The 19,695-nt window shown below is 39.3% G+C and overlaps 1 protein-coding gene across 2 annotated transcripts in view; it reads right to left on the reverse strand.

Moving 5' to 3' along the window:
• The window catches only part of XRN2 (5'-3' exoribonuclease 2), an 81,137-nt gene extending 62,915 nt beyond the window's left edge, over window positions 1–18,222 (reverse strand). The window contains exons 1-3 of one of the 2 annotated variants that reach the window (XM_037493887.2): window positions 18,050–18,222; window positions 1,965–2,092; window positions 1,772–1,883 (exon numbers count right to left, since the gene is read on the reverse strand). In XM_037493887.2, the coding sequence (XP_037349784.1) occupies window positions 1,772–1,883; window positions 1,965–2,092; window positions 18,050–18,124 (315 nt within the window). In that variant the 5' untranslated portion in view covers window positions 18,125–18,222. The remainder of the gene's footprint in view (window positions 1–1,771; window positions 1,884–1,964; window positions 2,093–18,049) is intronic. The other variant, XM_037493879.2, reaches the window with a different exon arrangement.
• Between the last annotated feature and the right edge of the window lie 1,473 nt (window positions 18,223–19,695).

Raw genomic sequence — 19,695 nt, forward strand, 5'->3', positions numbered from 1 at the left:
ATAAAAATAGTATACTGAAATAGAAAAGTAAATAATATGTCTAGCAATCCTTTCATGTCAAACAGTCTTGAGAACTTTAAATCAGACCAAGAACCTAAAAGTTGAGTTCAGTCACAGGAGTAACAATGCCAACTAGATAAACGTTCCATGAAATCATAGCACTTAATGCTGCAGGGTGCACAACCTAATGTGCGTTCCATGGAGTTACAGTGCTTGAAGACATCCACAAAGATCACTTAGCTCAAAGATCCAATTAGCTTAGAATCAGCAGTTGCTACAGAACCAGAATCAGGGAGACATACTCTTTGTTCACACCTTAAAAAAAAAAATTTGGTCTCCACATGGGATTCATAATTCCCTTAAAAGTAATAGAAAACTATGGCTTAATCTATCAAGAGTTTCTGTTTTGTATTTTCCACAATAAGGTTCATTAATTACTGCCGTCTTTACAATAAGCAGTTAGAAAGGAACAAGATTTTAACCAAAATACTTTTTAAAATTATTTTAACCAAATTTAATTTAAAACACTGGAAAGGCCTAAATAACTACATAAATTATAAAGTTTTGATGTTATTGAACTCAATTTTGGCACAGGAAGGGAATTTAAAATATCCTGCATTTACCTAAAATAAGTTATTTTAAATTCTTTTAAAAGTCTTTCTAAAATGAGGCCATCTAACTCTTTTATGCACTAAGTATTAAAAATCTACATTTATATTTTAACAAAAAATATGTTCTAGACGTGTATATGTATATATGCATGCAAATATGCACATATTTTATACTTGATCTAGTAGTAAAAGCATATTGGATAAAAGTTAAAGATTTGCTTCATGAAATTTACTTGGACATTAAATGGCATATGCTCCAAATAAGACATATATGTGTTTCCTTTATTGTTTACCCCACTTTAAGTGCAACTTAACAAGTTATTAGGCAGCTTTTCATTGAGTAAACAGAACCTTCCAGAAAAATTCTTATACCCAAAGTTTTTTAGATTTTCAAAAATAGTTTCATTAGTCACTAGGATGACTAAATCAAAGAGAAAAAGAATCTATTTGCATATGACTAAATAAATTTAGGGTTATGATTTACCTAAACTGTCCTTGAATCCTGACATAGTTTGCTGGTCATTTATAACCTAAGCTATTTGGTATTATTATAGGGCACTGTCTTGCCTCTAAGATAAAATCCAAATTCCTGAGTGTGGCAGGTAAGGCCTTCTCAAATCAACAAACTACTACTCTTTTCAATCTACATCACCCGCAGTTGCCTCTCTGTGTCACTGTGAGTAAGAGTGTGGAAAGCGTGTTTATCTAATATTTGAGGAAAAAGAAGTTCCCACCTCTGTCCCTCCATCCCCCCACCCCCACCACCCACCCATCTCCAGCTATTCTTCACTTTTCAAGAAACAGGACAAAGTTGCCTTCCCCACCTACTCCCCTCAGCAGCACTGCTCCCCCTTTCCCTCCGCGCCCAGCATGTAACATCAAGTGTCTATAAATTCCAAAAATAACCAATCCCATTAATTTATCTATGTTTCTGTCCCTCTAGTAATAAACCTTCAAAGCAAGGGCAGTTACCAACACTCCCAGCATTTCTAGCACAAGCCAGGCATAAAAATTGTTTGAATGAATGGCTGAAAGATGAGGCTTTATTTCCAAACTCACTCATCAGTATTTTTCATAATTTATCTTTCAGTTCAGAAGCTGAAAACACAGCAAGAAAAGGGAAAAAAGGAACCTTCTAAATTAATTATTTTAGTACTTACCACTCCGTCTATTGCCATATACAGAAGTCGTCTTGGTCTTACAATATTGAAAAGTCTGTCGATATACTCAAAAATTGCAACCATCATTTCATCCTCATTTTTTGGTGCTGGTCTATAATGATAAGTAAACAACGTAATATAATATAGTACTCTTTGTAATTTGTGATATCAGTGACCATAACAGGCTACATACTTGTCTTCGGGATGAGTGCAGGGATGGATAATTCCATTCATATCCAAGTACAGATTATCAAACTCCACATCATTTGGATTAGGTTTACTGGCATCAACAGGAATCTTTACACCATTGCATTCTTTTGGCTATGAAAAAGTGATAATAATTTATTCATGTCTGAAGTTGAAACATCTTAAGCTCAGTATGAACCTAGATTTCATGTCTGAACTGAAAATACAACATATTAGTAATCTTTAAAGTACATGATAAGCTATCTTACTCCTTAAAATAAATGAAGCAAATACTTCATCTGTACAGAGTTTCAACACAAGTTAATCTTGACTGTGTAGGGGATATTTATCAAATTCCTAAATCATTCAGTTGCCCAAGTAAGATATCATTAGGAGTAATACTATAAATCTTAGAATTCCTCACTACACATTTTATCAATAAATCCTGTCAACTTAACCTAATGAAAAATGCCCCATCACTTTATTTTCCCACTCCTATGACAAATACCAGAACATCATTCCTCACCTAAAAGATCAGTAAAATTGTACAGACTCTCCCATTTCTAGATTCTCCAGTCTCTAATCTACATGCTGCACTGTCAGTTTTTTTTTCCTAAAATACAAGTAGGACTGTATCTTAATCTTGTGTAATTTTTCCAATGATTTGCTGTAGCAATTGCAGACCAATAAGCTTGGACCATTACTATCTCCTGTCCTGTCACAATACTGTTTAGTTCCATCCTATTTCTCCTTAAGTTCTTGAAAAACATTGTTTCATTTCACATTGTCTTTGCACACCGCTTCTTCTTTCCTGCCAATATCCACTTCTGGAAATGTTATTAATTTTCCAGGGTATAGACTCAGATCAAATGTCGTTCAATCCAAAACACTTTATACACATACCCCCGGAAAATGAACTGCTCCTCCTTCTGCATTTCTTCATAATTTTGCTTATTCACTTGCAGTACTTCCATGGCTTTATAATTAGTCATTCTAACCCAACTACACAGTGAGTTCTTCAAAAGGTAAGGACTGTGCTTTATTTGCTACTGAAGACACTCAGCTTCAGCAAATGATAAGAACATGAGATAAATTTCTACTGTTACTACTAATAAAATACAGCCAAAAACAACAGTTCTCCTACACATACACTGTCATTTGTAATGCAAAACTTTGCAAACTTAAAAACCTATCATGTACATGCTACATCATGGATAAACCAAAAAACATTCTGATAAGTGAAAGCTAGTCACAAAAGATCCCATTTAGATAAAAAGTCAGAACAGACAAACCCAGAGACAAAAACAGATGAGCTCCAATCTGAAGAGTGGAGGAAGGGTGAGAGATAGGAAATGACTAATGTGGGTACACTTTTTGGGAATAATGAAAATGTTCTAAAATTGGTGATTGTTGTACAACTCTCTATATACACTAAAAGTCACTAAACTGTACACTTTAAACAGGTAAATATGATATAAATTGCCATGATAAAGTTGCTAAAAAAATAAAAATAAATGGTCAATTAGGAAAAAAAGAGAAAAGACCCCATAGAATGGATTAATAAACTGTAATGTGCATATATAATGGAATGCCACATAGAAGATTCAAAGAAATAGAAATGAATGGCCACAAATATTAAGCCAAAAAAAGAGCAATCTATAAACACATACAGTATACCACTTATAGAAAGTTATAAAATAGACACAATATTAGATATTGTTCAGGGATGAATACATGCATAGTGAAAGCACAGAGGAAAAACCAAGGAAATGATAAACACCAATTTCAGGACAGTGGTTATCTTTGAAAGAAAGAGAATGGTAGTAAGACTGGGTTTTGTTTTTATAATTGTGAGAAAAGGATATCAAAGTGACTTAAGGGTAAAACAGGGAAGAAGTTATCAGAGCATTTAATACATAGATGCTGCGAGACTGGAAAGAAATGTTTGATCAGAAGCAGTGAATTGAGTAAGGGGTAATAAGAAGAGGAAAAGGTGAGTTTTGAGGTGTCCACTGAAGAAGATAAAATGGTAACTTTCTTTAATTTTTTAAAAAAGATTTATTTGTTTGTTTGTTTGTTTATTTATTTATACAAGCACTGGGTACAGTCAGAAGCGCAGGAGGGTGAGAGAATCCACCAGAGCCAGAGCGGGGAACAGAACAGGCAGACTGACAAAGTACACTGCTGAGAGGAGCAGTGGGCGCAGCAGGAGAGGTCTGTCACGTCATGTGGGACCCTCTCCTCGCAGCCAGGGATTGAACCGGCGCTGCAGAGGCTGCGGGCAGCTTCGTAGCCTGGTGCTCAACCACTGTGCCACCAGGGGAGGCCCTGGTAACTTTCAAACATGTACCCAGCAGATACCACACTCAGTGCAATCGAGACCCACCTTCTTTATGCTCCTTAGGAAGCCAGATAATAAAATATTTTAGACTTGTTGGCCAAATGATCTCAACTACTCATAACTGTCTTTGTAAAGAGCAAAAGCTATAACCACTATAAACATGAACGAAAATGGCTGTGTTCAAAAAAACACCTCTTTTGCTTACAAAAGAGGTCAGTGCTTGCTAATCTCCTCCCCAGTGCCTAGCACTAGGCATATTATTGTTTGTCAATCACTGTTACAGTTGCGTGACAATGGCTATTTCTACTACCTAGAAAATACAGCCTGGGGAAGGGAATACAGAAGGCCCCACCCTGAGAAAAGAGCTTTAAGCATACACAATATAAAAACTGTACATATTTTCCTCTCAGCACTATTATAAATATATCCAGAAGTTAATTATGTAGATTTAGAGTTTGTTTCTTCAAAAGAGGATTTTGATGCTCAACAAAGGAAACCATTCCCCAAGAGCCTTGCCAAATACAGTGCCAACTTGACAGATCCTTAACTCTTGCTGATTTAAAAGGGATTCTTAACCAATCAAAGAGGAGCTAAAAGGAGAGCCACTCTGAAACCTAAAATCAATTCATTTCAAATAATGTTTCATTATTTTTAGATTTTCTTGACAATAACCTGGAGCATACACTGCAGTTCTACCTTTTCTACCCCCAGGCCACATGAAAGGCTAAAAAGCAACCAAATAACCACAGTTGTGTAACTATGCTAGAAAACCAAAAGAACCTTCTATTGTTGAGAAATCATGAGGGATGCCTGAGATGTAGAAAACCAGTAGATTTGACAAAATGGAGTGTACAATTAAAACATGCTGAGAGGAGCTCTTGATGACAAGAAGTGGGAGAAAATAAGAGGACTCTGGGAGAGCCTCTGCATGAACCATCGGCACAGCCACTCAAAAACCATGTGGGTGAACCCCTGCATGCTCCTTTCCCTTCATCCTCTCAGGCCACATGTGGACAGGGCAGCTTAAGAGGCAATCCCAGAGAACACACAACCTTAAGTCCCTTGCCTGATTAGCCGTTCCCAAGTGAAATACAAAGCACACTGACACAGAAGGTTTGGCAGTCAAGGTAGCTCTGCCCAGCAGGAAGCCCATTTCTCCTTCACTACATGGAAAAAGGAAGGGCTATATGGATTTCAAATACGTAGCTGGAAAATTGTTCTATTTGTGCACAAAGATGCCAAGAAATCAAGATTAATTATGGTACAAATAAACAAATCGCGGATCTGCATAAAAATATACTCCATAGGTTTTTTTCTTTTAAAGATATAGTTATTTTTATACGTACAAGAACTAGGATACAGGTCAGAGGCATGGGAAGGTGAGAGGATTCACCACAGACAGAGCGGGGAGCAGAACAGGCAGACGACTGAAATACACTGCTGAGGGGAGCAGCGGGCAAGATAGGAGAGGTCTGTCACGCCTTGTGGGAATCTCCCTGGCCAGCCGGGAATTGAACCGGCGCTGCAGAGGCTGCAGACAGCTTCACAGCACTGCGCTCAACCCACTGCACCACCAGAGAGGCCCTTCACAGGTTTTTTTGTTTTTTTTTTTTTTAAACTTTTTTTTTTTCCAAGATTTATTTTATTTTATTTTTATTTATTTATTTATACAAGCACTGGGTACAGTCAGAAGCGCGGGAGGGTGAGAGAATTCACCAGAGCCAGAGCAGGGAGCAGAGCAGGGAGCAGAGCAGGCAGAAGGACCGAAGTACACTGCTGAGAGGAGCAGCGGGCGGCAGGAGAGGTCTGCGGGCCATGTGGGACCCTCCTCCGGTGGCCGGGGAGCAGCCGGGGATCGAACCGGCGCCGCAGAGGCTGCGGGCAGCTTCGCAACCCAGCGCTCAACCGCTGCGCCACCGGGGAGGCCCCCTTCACAGGTTTTGAAGTAAACCCCTAAAATGATTTTCACATCAAACTATGTTCCAGTCAATTCTATGCCAGCAGCCCCATGTGGCAGCTAGCACTGGCAGCCTATTATCTCCAACACAAACCTATAGATCCCAGGCTTGGAGAGCTGGGAGATTTCAATACATGCATGTGTTATTACTGACTAGCAACACCTCCAAAGAGGGCTGGGTGCTGGAAGTGGGCTTTGGCATGGTTATCACAGCCTCTAAGGTGCAGAAGGCATCCATCCAGGAGGGAGAGGGATAAGAGGGAGGGAGAAGGAACACAGAGGACTATGCTGGTGCACCAGTGAATTGGTGAAGGAAATTCTGTGGGGACCACACCTGAGGGAAAGGGGAGCAAACATTGTTTAAAAATGAACAATGAGGGTGGGGGAAAAATATCAATGATGTAAAATATATATAAAGAAAAAAGAAAAAAAAAAGAAGGCCTCTATCAAAGATCACTGAATTATCAAGTGCAATGACACCATCTTCCAATGGCTCAAGGATTGGGCCACACAAGCTGGTTCCTTTGAAGGGACTGTGGGAAGAAGTGGTGCCCATCTTGCCATACTGCCACTTTATTTTTTTATTAAAGATTTTATTTATTTATGCATAGAAGAACTGAGGTACAGGCCAGAGGTGTGGGGGGGTGAGAGGATTCACCAGAGAGAGTGGGGAGCAGAACAGGCAGACTGACCCAAGTACACTGCTGAGGGAGGCAGGCGAATCTGCAGAGGTCTGCTGTACCAGAACAGAAGCACTACTGGGGTAAGCGGAACATTAATTAGCAATTAACAACCATTAATCTCAGAAACTACTGCCAAGAGAGTCACAATTTGACTGAATTAGTCCGCAAAGAAATTTATGCCCCAGGAACTGTTTAAAACAACAGAGCAATGGACCTCAATTGGGGGAATTTAAGTACTGAGTGTGATCAAAGTTAGAATGGAAGAATGGCTGTGGGTATGCTCCAAACTGTACCTTCCTGGGGAGCAATATGGTGCAGTAGTCGAGCGCTGGGCTGCGAAGCTGCCCGCAGCCTGTGCAGCGCCGGTTTCCATCCCCGGCCTCCAACAAGAGTCCCACGCAGACCTCTCCTGTCACCCGCTGCTCCCCTCAGCAGTGTACTTCAGTCCTTCTGCCTGTTCTGCTCCCCGCTCTGGTGAATTCTCTCACCTTCCCGTGCTTCTGACTGTACCCAGTGCTTGTATAAATGAATGAACAAATGAATGAATGAATGAATCTTAAAAAAATAAAATAAAATAACCCAGTCAGATAAATCAATGAACAACAATTACAAGTCTTGGAAAAGCTCGGAAGGGAACAGCATCCAGAGTTGATACAATACATCCAGAGTTGCTATACTATACATAAATAAAAACAAGTGCAAAAAACTACCAGGCATGCAGAAACACAGAAAATTATGACCTGTACAGAGGGGGAAAGGAAAATAAAAGAAAATGTCCATGAGATTCTCCAGGTGTCAGATAACATAAGAAATTCTACAGGAGCTATTATTATATGTATGTTTACAGAAAATATAGAAGTAAAGCTAAAGAAGTAACTTTAAAGAAATAAAGAAAGTATGATAACAGTTTGTACAAATACAAAATGTCAGCAAAGATAAAAATCATATTAAAAGGAAGTAAAAAAAAAGAAATAAAAAAATTCACTAGAGGGGATCAACAGATTTGAACTGGTACAAGAAAGAATATGCCATCTATACTATGCTTACAAGAGACCCATTTAACATTAAAAGACAAAAACAAACTATATATAAAAGAGTTAAGATCATACATGCCAATAACTTAGAAAGGGCAGAAACACTATTCTCCTACCAGAAAAAAGGTAATCAAAGAAAAAGATGGCCACTATATAATGATCGAGGGAACAACTCACCAAGGAGATAACTTTTAATATTTATACACCTTATGCAGGAGCACCTAGTTACATAAATCAACTATTAACATCTACAAAAATACAATCATGGTCAGAGACCTCAACACACCATTGACACAAAGGGATAGATCATTCAGACAGAAAATTAACAAAGAAATATAGGCCTTAAAAGAAGTAGTAGAACAGATGGATTTATAGAGCTTTCCATACATTTCTTCTCTAAGACACATGGAACATTCTTTTTTTTTTAAAGATTTATTTATTTATATTTTATTTATACAAGCACTGGGTACAGTCAGAAGTGCGGGAGGGTGAGAGAATTCACCAGAGCCAGAGCAGGGAGCAGAGCAGGCAGAAGGACCGAAGTACACTGCTGAGGGGAGCAGCAGGCGGCAGGAGAGGTCTGTGTGCCATGTGGGACCCTCCTCTGGGTGGCCGGGGAGCAGCCGGGGATAGAACCGGTGCCTCAGAAGCTGCGGGCAGCTTTGCAACCCAGCGCTCAACCGCTGCGCCACCGGGGAGGCCCAACACATGGAACATTCTTAAGAGCAGATCATGTAGTAGAACATAAAACATATCTCAGTAAATACACAAAAACAGAATTTACATCAAACATTTTCACAGACCACTATGCCATAAAGCTAGAAGGTTCTAATGCTATAACCACAAAATGAATCATGGAATAAACCAAAACATGTGAAGATTAAACAAAAGGCCTCGGGACAATTCCCAGGTCAATGAAGAAATCAAAGAAGTGATCAAAAAGTATCTAGAAACTAATAAAAATGTAGACACAAGATACCGGACCTTATCCTGTGTTCTAAAAGCAGTTCCAAATGGGAAGTTTATAGCAATACAGGTCTACATTTAAAAAAAAAAAAAAAATTCAAATAAACATTCTAACTGCAGCTGCAACAACTAGAGAAAGAACAAACGCATCCCAAAAACAGTAGAATAAAGAAACTGCAGCAGAAATAAATGAAATAGAAAACGAAAGAAAATGTCCAAAAGATCGATGCAACTAAGAGTTGGTCCTTTGAAAAAATAAAATTGGCAAGCTATTAGCTTATGTTTATGAAGAAGAGAGTAAACCCAAAACAAGAGAATCAGAAAAAATACACATGATCATAAGAACCCATTACAAGTCTCTATGCAAACAAACCAGTTTTAGACACATACAACCTCCCAGGATTGAACCAGGATGAAACAGCTTAAACAGTCCAATCACAAGTGATGAAATTGAGAGTGGTAAAAGTCTCCCTCAGAACAAACGCCCAGGGCTAGATGGCTTCTCCAGTGAATTCTACCAAGCCTTCAAAGAAGATCTAATACCTCTCCAACTCAAACTCTTTAAAAAATTGAAGAGGGAGGAAAACTCCCCAACATATTCTAGGAGGCCAAAACTACCATGATCCCCAAACTAAAAAGACAGGACAAAAAAAAAAAAGTATAAACCTAAATCTCTGATCAGCATAGATAAAAAATCTTTAACAAAAACCTAGCAAACCAAATATAGCAAACATATCAAGAGAAGCATCCACCATGACTAAGAAGGCTTTATCCATGCAAGGCTGGCTCAACATATGCAAATCTATCAATGTCACTCCCCTTATCAACAAAAAGGAATATAAAGACCACAATGATCATCTCGACAGATACTGAAAAAGCATCTGAAAAATTCAATATTCATTTATGATTAAAAACATTCAATAACATGGGAGTAAATGCAATTTACTGAAACATTATAAAAGCCATGTATGACAAACCCATAATCAACATCACAGTCAATGGTGAAAAACTGAAAGTATCTCCACTTAAATCAGGAACAAGACAAGGATGTTCACTATCACCTCTAATATTCAACATAATATTAGAAGTCCTGTCAAAAGTAATTAGGCATAAGAGAATCCAAATGACTACAGAAATAATAGATGAATACAGTAAAGTCTTAAGACCAAAAATCAGTTGCATTTCTGTATGCAAACAAGCTATCAGAAGAAAGGGAAGTAAGCAATACAATCCCATTTACAACCATGTCAAAAAGAATGAAATTCCTGGGTGTTAACAAAGGACCTATATATTAAAAACTGTAATACTCTGGAGGCCTCCCTGGTGGCGCAGCGATTGAGCGCTGGGTTGCGAAGCTGCCCACAGCCTCTGCAGCACCAGTTCGATCACCGGCCGAGGGTCCCACATGGCGTGCAGACCTCTCCTGCCGCCCGCTGCTCCCCTCAGCAGTGTACTTTGTCAGTCTGCCTGTTCTGTTCCTTGCTCTGGCTCTGGCGAATTCTCTTACTCTCCCACGCTTTCGACTGTACCCAGTGCTTGTACTAAAAAAAAAAAAAAAAAACCTGTAAAACTGTTTAAAGGAAATAAAAAACACAAAAAAAATGGAAAGATAGCCCATGCCCATATATTGGAAAAACTAACATCATTAAAATGCCCATATTACCCAAAGCAGTTTACAGATTCAATGCAATATACCACAGTATCAGTGACTTTTCAAGGAAATAAAACAATTGTAAAATTTATATAGAAACACAAAAGGCCCCAAATAGCCAAAACAATCCTGAGAGAAAAGAAAAATGGGAGGTATTACACTTCCTGACTTCAAACTATATTATAAAACAACAGTAATTAAAACAATATGGTACCAGAACAAAAGCAGAAATGCAGACCAATATAAAAGAATAGAAAGTGAGAGGTAAACTTACACAAATATGGACAGTTAATCTCTGACAAAGTAGCTAAGGCCATACAATGGTGAAAAGGTAGCCTCATTAATAAACAGTGCTAGGAAACATGGATAGCCACTTGCAAAAAAAAAAAAAAAAAAAGAAAATATACTTAACTCCATACACAAAAACCTTAACTCATACTTAACTCCACACACAAAAATTAATTTGAAATAGGTTAATGATGTGGATATAAGAATCAAGACCATAAAATACTTGAAAGGAAAAAAAACAGGAGAAACACTACAGGACATCTACCAAAATGATGTATTTGAAGACTCAACTACAACCACAAGAGAAACAAAAACAAAAATAAAAAAGCGGGATGAAAAAAGAGGGACAACATGAAATTAAAAAGTCTTGTACTTCAAAAGAAACCACAAAAACAAAATGGGAAAAAAAATTGCACATCACACATCGACAAGGACCTAGTCTCCAGAATTTACAAAGATACAATCCAACACGAAAACAAAAACCCAATTAAAAAATGGGCAAAGGACATAAATACTTTTCTAACAAAGACATCCTGTTGGTCTACAGACATGAAAAATTGTTCAACATCGCTTATTTATAAGGGAAATGCAATCAAATCCATACTGAGATACCCCTTAACCCCTGTGAAAATGGCCCATATAAAAAAGAATGGAATCAACAAATGTTGGCATGATTGCAATAAAAAGGGAACTCTCACCCACTGCTGCTGGGAATGCAAGTGAACACAAAAGGGACACTTCCACAAGCTCTGTGTAAAACAGTAGTGAGATCTCTTAAGAAAAATAAAAATGGAAATGTCATGTGATCCAACAAATACCTCTATTAGGTATTTTCCCAAATAATGTGAAAACTCTAATATGAAAAGATTTACCCACACCTATGTTCATAGAAGCGCTGTCCACAACTGCCAAATCATGGCACCAAAATAACTGCCATTCAGCAAACAAATGGATAAAGAAATTGTGGACTGTATACTCACTGGACTATTACACAGCTATGAAAAAAGAAGAAATAGTGGCATTTGCAACAATATGGATGGCTCTGAGGTGATTATGTTAAGTGAAAATAACATCCAGAAAAGATTCTGTTTAAAAAAATTAAAGGGGAAATAAAGACTTAGCCAGATAAACAAAAACTGAGAGGATTTGCTACTAACAGACCCAATTTACAAGGGATAGTGAAAGAATTTCATCAAGCTGGAAGCAAATGACTCCAATAAAGCATACTTTTTATGCTTTCTTTCTTTAGGTGATTTAAAAAACAAATGTATACAATGGTATAATGGACAGTTGGGCTATCACACAGAATATATTTTAAGTAGCAGAAACAGCCCAAAAGGAGGTCGGTGGAAGCAATATTGCAAAGGGCTAAGGAAATAACTGCAGATGATGAAGTAATAATTACAATGTTGCACTGTTAGGCTTAAAACATTAATATATACACACACACAAATACATATATCAAAAAAGGAAAAATGGGAACAAAGTATGTACAAGTATTCGACTTATTACTAGAATTAAGCTAGTATAAATCTAAAGATGATGAGATGTATATGGTAAACCCTAGAGCAACCACTTCAAGACCTCAAAGAGTTTTAAAAGTCACTAACGAAATAAAAATGCTGTATCAGAAAATCCATATAGGAAACAAAAAGTAAAACGGCGAATTTAAATCCAACTATATCAACATTAAATGTGAATGGATTAAACAATCTAAGCAAAAGATTGTCTGAAATGAAAACATATTCAGTATCATCAGTCATCAGGGGAATGCAAAGCAAAACCACAATGAGTACCACTTCATACTCATTAATATGGTTAAGATATTAAAGTTACAAAGGTAACAAGTGTTAACAAAGAATGCAGAGAAACTGGAACCCTCAAAAACTGCTGGTAGGAATGTAAAATGCAGCCACTCTGGAAAAGAGTCTAGCAGTTCCTCAAATAATTACACAAAGTGACACATAACCCAGCAATTCTACTTTTAGGTACATACCCAGAAGAATTAAAAACATGCCAACACAGAAACTTATACCGATGTAGTAGCATTATTCTAATAGTCAAAAAGTGGAATAACCCAATTATCCATTAACACACAAATGGCTAAACAAAATGTAAAGCCATACAATAAAATATTTGATAAAAAAGGACATACTAAACTACATACTACAACATGGATGTGTCCTGAAAACACAATATGAAGTAAAAGACATCAGCCAAAAAAACTATGAATGATTTTGTTCATATGAAAGTCAGAATAGGGAACTCTATACACACAGAAAATAGTAGCTGCTTAGGGCTGAAGGTAACTGGCAGGGACAGTGGGATAGTAGCTAAAGGGTACAGATTTTCTCTGGTGGTCATAAAATTGTTCAACAATTGACTGTGATGCACACATCTGTGAATATACCAATAAAAAGCATGAATTACTGACTACACAATTTCTCCATTTTAAGTTTGTAACTCAAAGGTTTTTCATATATTTACAAATGGGTGCAGCTGGAGTAGCCAGCTCCAAAAAATAATCATATTGAAGAAAACAGAATCCAAGGACAGAGGCCAACACCACCCTTATTTACTATCATCCTCCCTGTCCTTAGAGCATTGCTGGTCATAAAAAAAAGTAAGCAATGAAACAGAAGGGAGAAAGGAAAAAAGCAAGGTAGAAAACCTGGATTTTACAACATAATAATAGGAAGAGCACAATTCTACACTGGCAATGTTGCCAAGAGTCAGAAACAAAAATATCCAGTTTTAAGTGGACATAAACATTATCTTGGATAAAATTCTGAACTATCAAATGCTTCTATGCAAGGCTATTCTGAGGTACTTCATTTGTACTAATTGATTTAATCCATACAACTACCCCATGTGCTACATATACAGCTAATCTTTATTATTATTCATGAATTCCTATTTGCAAATTCACCTACTAACATTTTTTTGTAATCCCCAAATCAATACTTGCAGTACTCTCTTGGTTATCTGCCAACATGAACAGAGTGATGAAATTGAGTTCACCAACTTACACATCTTTAGCTTAGGTTAAACAAGGTGACACTCTTATTTCAGCTTATTTCAGCTCTCATACAGAGATAAACAGAGGACTGTAGGGAGAGCAGTACAATGTTAACGCAAGAAGTTTCTGTTCTTTAGAGTTAAGGAGAGCTCATTCATTTTCCCCAAATCATGAAGTTATTGACTGGAGGACTGTATGAACTAGGACACAAAGTGAAGAAACTGATGATTGAATGAATTAAAAGTAGTTAAAAAAAAAAAAGATATAATGGAATCACAAAAACGCCAAAAGCAGAATTAGAAAATGAAAATAGGGGCCTCCCTGGTGGCACAAGGGGTTAAGCACTGAACTATGAAGCAATGCGCAGCCTCTGTAGCACCAGTTCAATCCCCAGCCGGCCAGGGAGCCTGGCGAGGCAGACCTCTCCTGTCTCACCAGCTGCTCCCCTCAGCAGTTTATTTCAGTCAGTCTGCCTGTTCTGTTCCCCATTCTGTCTCTGGTGAATCCTCTCACACACCCCCCACACCTCTGGCCTGTACGCCAGCTTTTGTATGCATAAATAAATAAATCTTAAAAAAAAAAAATGAAAACAATGAAGATTGAAAACAAGTAGTAAGATGATAGGTTTAAATTTAATTATCAATAATCATATTAAATGTAAATGTTCTAACTGCCCCAATTACAAGACAGAGATTGGGAGAAGAGTTTGGTAGTTCCTAAAAGTCCATCATGGGGCCTCCCCGGTGGTGCAGCAGTTGAGCACTGGGTTGCGAGGCTGCCTCCAGCCTCTGCAGCACTGGCCGGGGTGAGGATCCGACATGGCGCACTGACCTCTCCTGCCGCCCGCTGCTTCCCTCAACAGTGTACTTCGTCGGTCTGCCTGTTCTGCTCTCCACTCTGGCTCTGGTGAATTCTCTCACTCTCTGACTGTACCCAGTGCTTGTATAAATAAATAATCTTGGGGGGGGGGGAGTCCATCATGACCCAACAATTCCGGTCATACATATCTACCCCAAAACAGTGAAAGCAGGGACCAATCACAGATATAAACACAAGCACTAATTTGATGTACAGATACTTGTGTAAACCATTTCATAGCAGAATTTACAAATCAAAAGATAAAAACAAGTGTTCAAACAAAGTATGACATAAGGATACAATGGGAAATTATTCATTCAAAAAGTATTAAACCCCTGACACATGCTAAACACAGATAAAGCTCAAAAACATTATGCTATGAAAAAAAAGCCTGACATAAAATGAGAAATACATTATTTCACTTATATTAGGTACCAATAATAGACAAATTCATAAGACAGAAAGTAGAAGGGAAGGGAGAACAGGGAATTATTGTTGAATGGGTAGAGTTTCTGTTTGAGATGATGAAAAAGTCCTAAAACTGAATAGTGGTTACTGCTTCACAACATTATGAATGCATTTAATGCTACTTAGTTGTATGCTTAAAAGTGGTTAGAATGATAAATTTTATGTATACATATTTTTCTTGAGTAAAAAAGGAGCAAAGGGCGTCCCTAGTGGCACAAGGGGTTAAGACACAACCTATGAAGCTATCCACAGCCACTGAAGCACAAGTTTGATTCCCGGCCAGGGAGCCACCCACATGGCACAGCAGACCTCTCCTGTCTCACAAGCTGCTCCCCCAAGCAGTGTAGTTCAGTCAATCTGCCTGTTCTGTTCCCACTCTGTCTCTGGTGAATCCTATCACCCCCCACACTTCTGGTCTGTACCCCAGTTCTTGTAGCATAAATAAATCTCTAAAAAAAAAGGAGCAAAGATCATCAAAATGTATTAAAAAAGCAAGACTCAACTGCATGTTGCCTACAAAATATACACTTTAAAGACATAGACAGAATGAAAGACGAAGTATGAAAAAAGATACACCATGCTAACTAACACCAATCAAAAGGTCTGGTTATATTAATACCAGACAAAATAGATTTCTGAGCAAAGTAGTACCAAGGGATAGAGAAAGTCATTAATTTATAATGATAATGGGGAATATTCATCAAAAAGTCTTAACAGCCCTAAGGATTTCTGCACCTAATAAAAGAGCTTCAAAGTGCAAGGAGTGAAAACCAACAGAACTCAAATAAATAGACAAATCCACAAAACTCAGATGTCCATACTCCTATCAATAATTGATGGAAAAACATGCAGAAAATCAGAGAGTGTTACTCAAATCTTCTATTTTCTAGCTGTAAATGGTAACATTTAACCAACAAGAGCAGAAGCTGTCTTTTTCAAGTCAAAATGAAACACTTAACAAGACCATATTCTGAGCCATAAAACAAATTTGATAAGCTTTAAAAAAAAATTCGACTCAAATAAAGTATGTTCACCGACAAAGGATCTAAATTAGACTTCAAAAACGGAGAAAAAAAAGATCTGGGAAATCCCCCAAGTATTTGAAAATTAACATTTTTAAATAATAAGTAATGGACCAAAGAAGTTATCAAAGGGGATATTAAATATCATTTGTTAAAGAATGAAAATAAAGACACATGGAGCTGAAACAGTAACCAGAAGACAGTTTATGGCACTATATCAGAGAAGAATGTATCAAAGCGATCACCTCAACTTCCACTTCAAGTACCAAGGACAAGAAAAGCAAGCTAAAACCCAAAGTGAGCATAAGAAATTAAGAAAAGTCAAAATAAAAACAGAAAAAGAGTAGAGAAAGTCGCCAAACTGATAATGGAAAAAAGACAAAATTATTAGTATCAGGAAGGAGAGAGGTGACGTCACTACAGATATTACCGACATCAAGAGGATAATAAGGAAATCCATGAGTAACTGTATATCAACAAGTTCCGCTACTTTTATATGACATGGCAAATCTATAAAAGATATAAACTATAAACACCCATTCAAGAAGAAATAAATAAATCTGGTAGCTCTATGTCGACTGAAATAGCAGGCAGAATAAGAAATAAAGGCACATTACTTAACAGCATAAAGTTTACCAAAAGAAGAAATAAAGACAGTTATTTTCTATTACCAGGAGGAGGATGGGGTAGGGGTTGCATGTGTGGTTAAATATTCTTCTAGCATAGCTAGAATTCAATAGATCTAAAATCAATAAATGAAGAGAACCAAAACAGTTTTTAAAACACAAAAGAGGTAAAATGCAAATAAAGTCTGATAGAAAGTTTCTAAATCAAAGGAAACGAGCATTCCGTTTAAAAGCTTCTCGGAGAAAAACAAAGAATAGTGGGGATGTCATAAAAACAAGAATTTAGGTTCCTTCTTGGACAGAAGTTAAGCAAAAAATCTAGATCTCATCAAACTAAGTAAGCGATGTAAGTTCACAGACTGACCGATGCCTTCTTCAAAAACGAAGGGGTGGGGATATGCCAATGCCCCTGAACCTTTCCAAACCAGAAAATTCTAATTGTAAAGCACAAAATCGAACTCGGATGGAATCTTGGCAAAAGGAAATACAAACCTCAAAATGGCCCCAAAAAATCTATTTACACATTACAAAGGATCAACAAAAAGTGCATTCAAGCGCACCCACGGTTTGCGAAAATTTCAACAGGCATCCTGTTCAGCAGCGGGACACCGCGAGGAGGCATTGATCAGAATTCTAGTTGTCTCTGACATTTCGCGCTGCTTTCTTTCACCTTAAGACCCGACAACAACAAATGGCCTCCAATATTAGGACAAAACCTTGTGGGCACGGCCAGTAAGCAACGAAACCCCTGCCGCCGGACATTTATTTACAAGGTAGTCACAAGGTGGGAAGCGCCAGCGCCTCCCCAAGCCGCCAGCTCAGCGAGTGGCCTAAGAGTCTCCCGGACTCTTCTGAAAGCCCCGCGCGCGGCGCCCGGAGGAAACAAAAGCCGGAGGCGGGGCCTTCCGGTCCCGGGAAACCAGCGGCACGGTAGGTGCGGCCCTCCAGCTAGTTCACATCCCGCTCGGCCCCTCGCCCCATCAAGGCCATTTTCCAAGGTCTCGAATCCGGTGCCACTGCCAACCGCGTGCCGGGCGGCGGCGGCCCGCGGGGGCGACAGGAACGCGAGTCCCCCCGGCGAGGCTCCCTCCAGGGCGAGCGCGACCGGCCCCAAAAGCCGCGGCCTAGATCCTCCGGGGGTGCCGGGGGTGGCGTGGCGGCCGCCGGACACCTCCTTACCTTCTCTTCCACGCAGTTGACAATGATAGACGGGTACTTGCGGCTGAGCCAGCGAAAGAAGGCCGGGACTCCCATGGCTGAGGCCGAGCTGGAGGCGCTGGCCCGGCCCGCGGACGAACGTAACCAGAGAGACGGGCGAGCGCCGCGGCTACGGGAACCGGCACTTCCGCCCACGTGCGCGCCGGCGACAGGAAGTGGTGTCACGGCAGCGCCGCTGGGGAAGCCGGGAAGGAGGCTCGGGTGGGTCTAGGTGACTCTGGACCCGGGGGAGCAGGGGCCGATTGGTTGTTAGGGCGGGGCTGGGCCCCGGATCAGGTGCCGAGCGGTGCGGCTGCGCTGGCTTGGAGCCTTCGCTTTCCCAGGTGCGCAGCTCGGAGCCCGAGGCGGAGCGCGGCTGAGTCCCGGGGCCCCCTGGGTGGTGCCTTTGCCGTAGCTCCCCCAGGATCCGTAGCTCTCCCAGCCTCCAAACTCTCGGGGGGTGAATCGCCACACCCCGCAGACCTCCAGGGAGCACTTTGCCCGTTTGGTCATGTCCTCTTTCTCATTCATTTCAATTCGAGTCTAATGAAAGCATCTAAACTTAACTGTATTTTTCCTTCCTATTTTCACCCGGTTTTTGTGCCATAATATGTACCTGTACTATCAGAAGGCGTATTTTCAAGTATTTTGCACTAATGATGGCTGGTTTGCACAACTCATTCATCTTAAATAGTTACAGAATGGAATCTAGCCAGTGTTTTTACTTTCTAATTCAGCCTTCCGGCTATATTTGAGTATAATCACTAATGTCACTCTCCAGCATTGAGTATTTACAGCGTACTAACGCCTTGGCTAGGGGATTATCTCATTTAATAGTCATTTGAGCCTTTTGGGGGTACTGTTACTTTTATGTAACAGATGAGAAAGCCAAGTTGTAGAGGGGTTAAGTCACTTGTGTCTTCTAGCAGCTTGTAAGTCAGTCCAAGCAAAGATCATTTAATCCTCTGTTCTTGCACTAACAGGATATTTTTATCCTTTGTTTTCTGATGGTTTCAAATACATTTTTCAGCATATGAAAGGAGAAGTCTGAAAGAGGAGAAGGTATTTATGTCCACTTTCTCAAGCCTGGAAGTCTCTCTCCCTGGAATCCCCTCTTGGCTTGATAGATCACACTCAATCCTAAAGGCTCACCTCAAGAGGCCTCTATGAAAGCATTTCTCTGAGCTTCCTGCCATGCAATATTCATTGCCCCCCTTCTCTGTGGTCTGATGCCACTTTGTTTAAACTGGTAGTGTGGAAATTAGACAAATGGTTATCCCATAGTTTACATCCCAATAGTTAAAATTATTCCAGAGTATTCTGCCTATGGTGAAGTCTCTCATTTCTCCTAGAAACAGCCCCTCCTCATCAAGTGTTTGGGTTTCTTAGGACAAGCTGTGTTCTTAGTGAAATACACATACTTTAGGCAATGGGTACAGGGATGAACAATGGAGAAGTTGGGCCATTCATATGCCTTGCCCAGCATTTTTAAATTTTACACAATAAGGAAGGTAAGGCATCCCCTCTCAGATGGTTGAAAGCGAGACATTAAGAGTTTGGACGGTTGCCAGCCTGCAATGAGAGAAGCAAATTTAAATCCCTAACTCCAGTGGTTTTTGAGTACAGCT

Source organism: Talpa occidentalis, unplaced genomic scaffold (assembly GCF_014898055.3).
Source record: "Talpa occidentalis isolate TD23 unplaced genomic scaffold, MPIMG_talOcc4v2.1 talOcc4.10, whole genome shotgun sequence".
Taxonomy (NCBI): domain Eukaryota; kingdom Metazoa; phylum Chordata; class Mammalia; order Eulipotyphla; family Talpidae; genus Talpa; species Talpa occidentalis.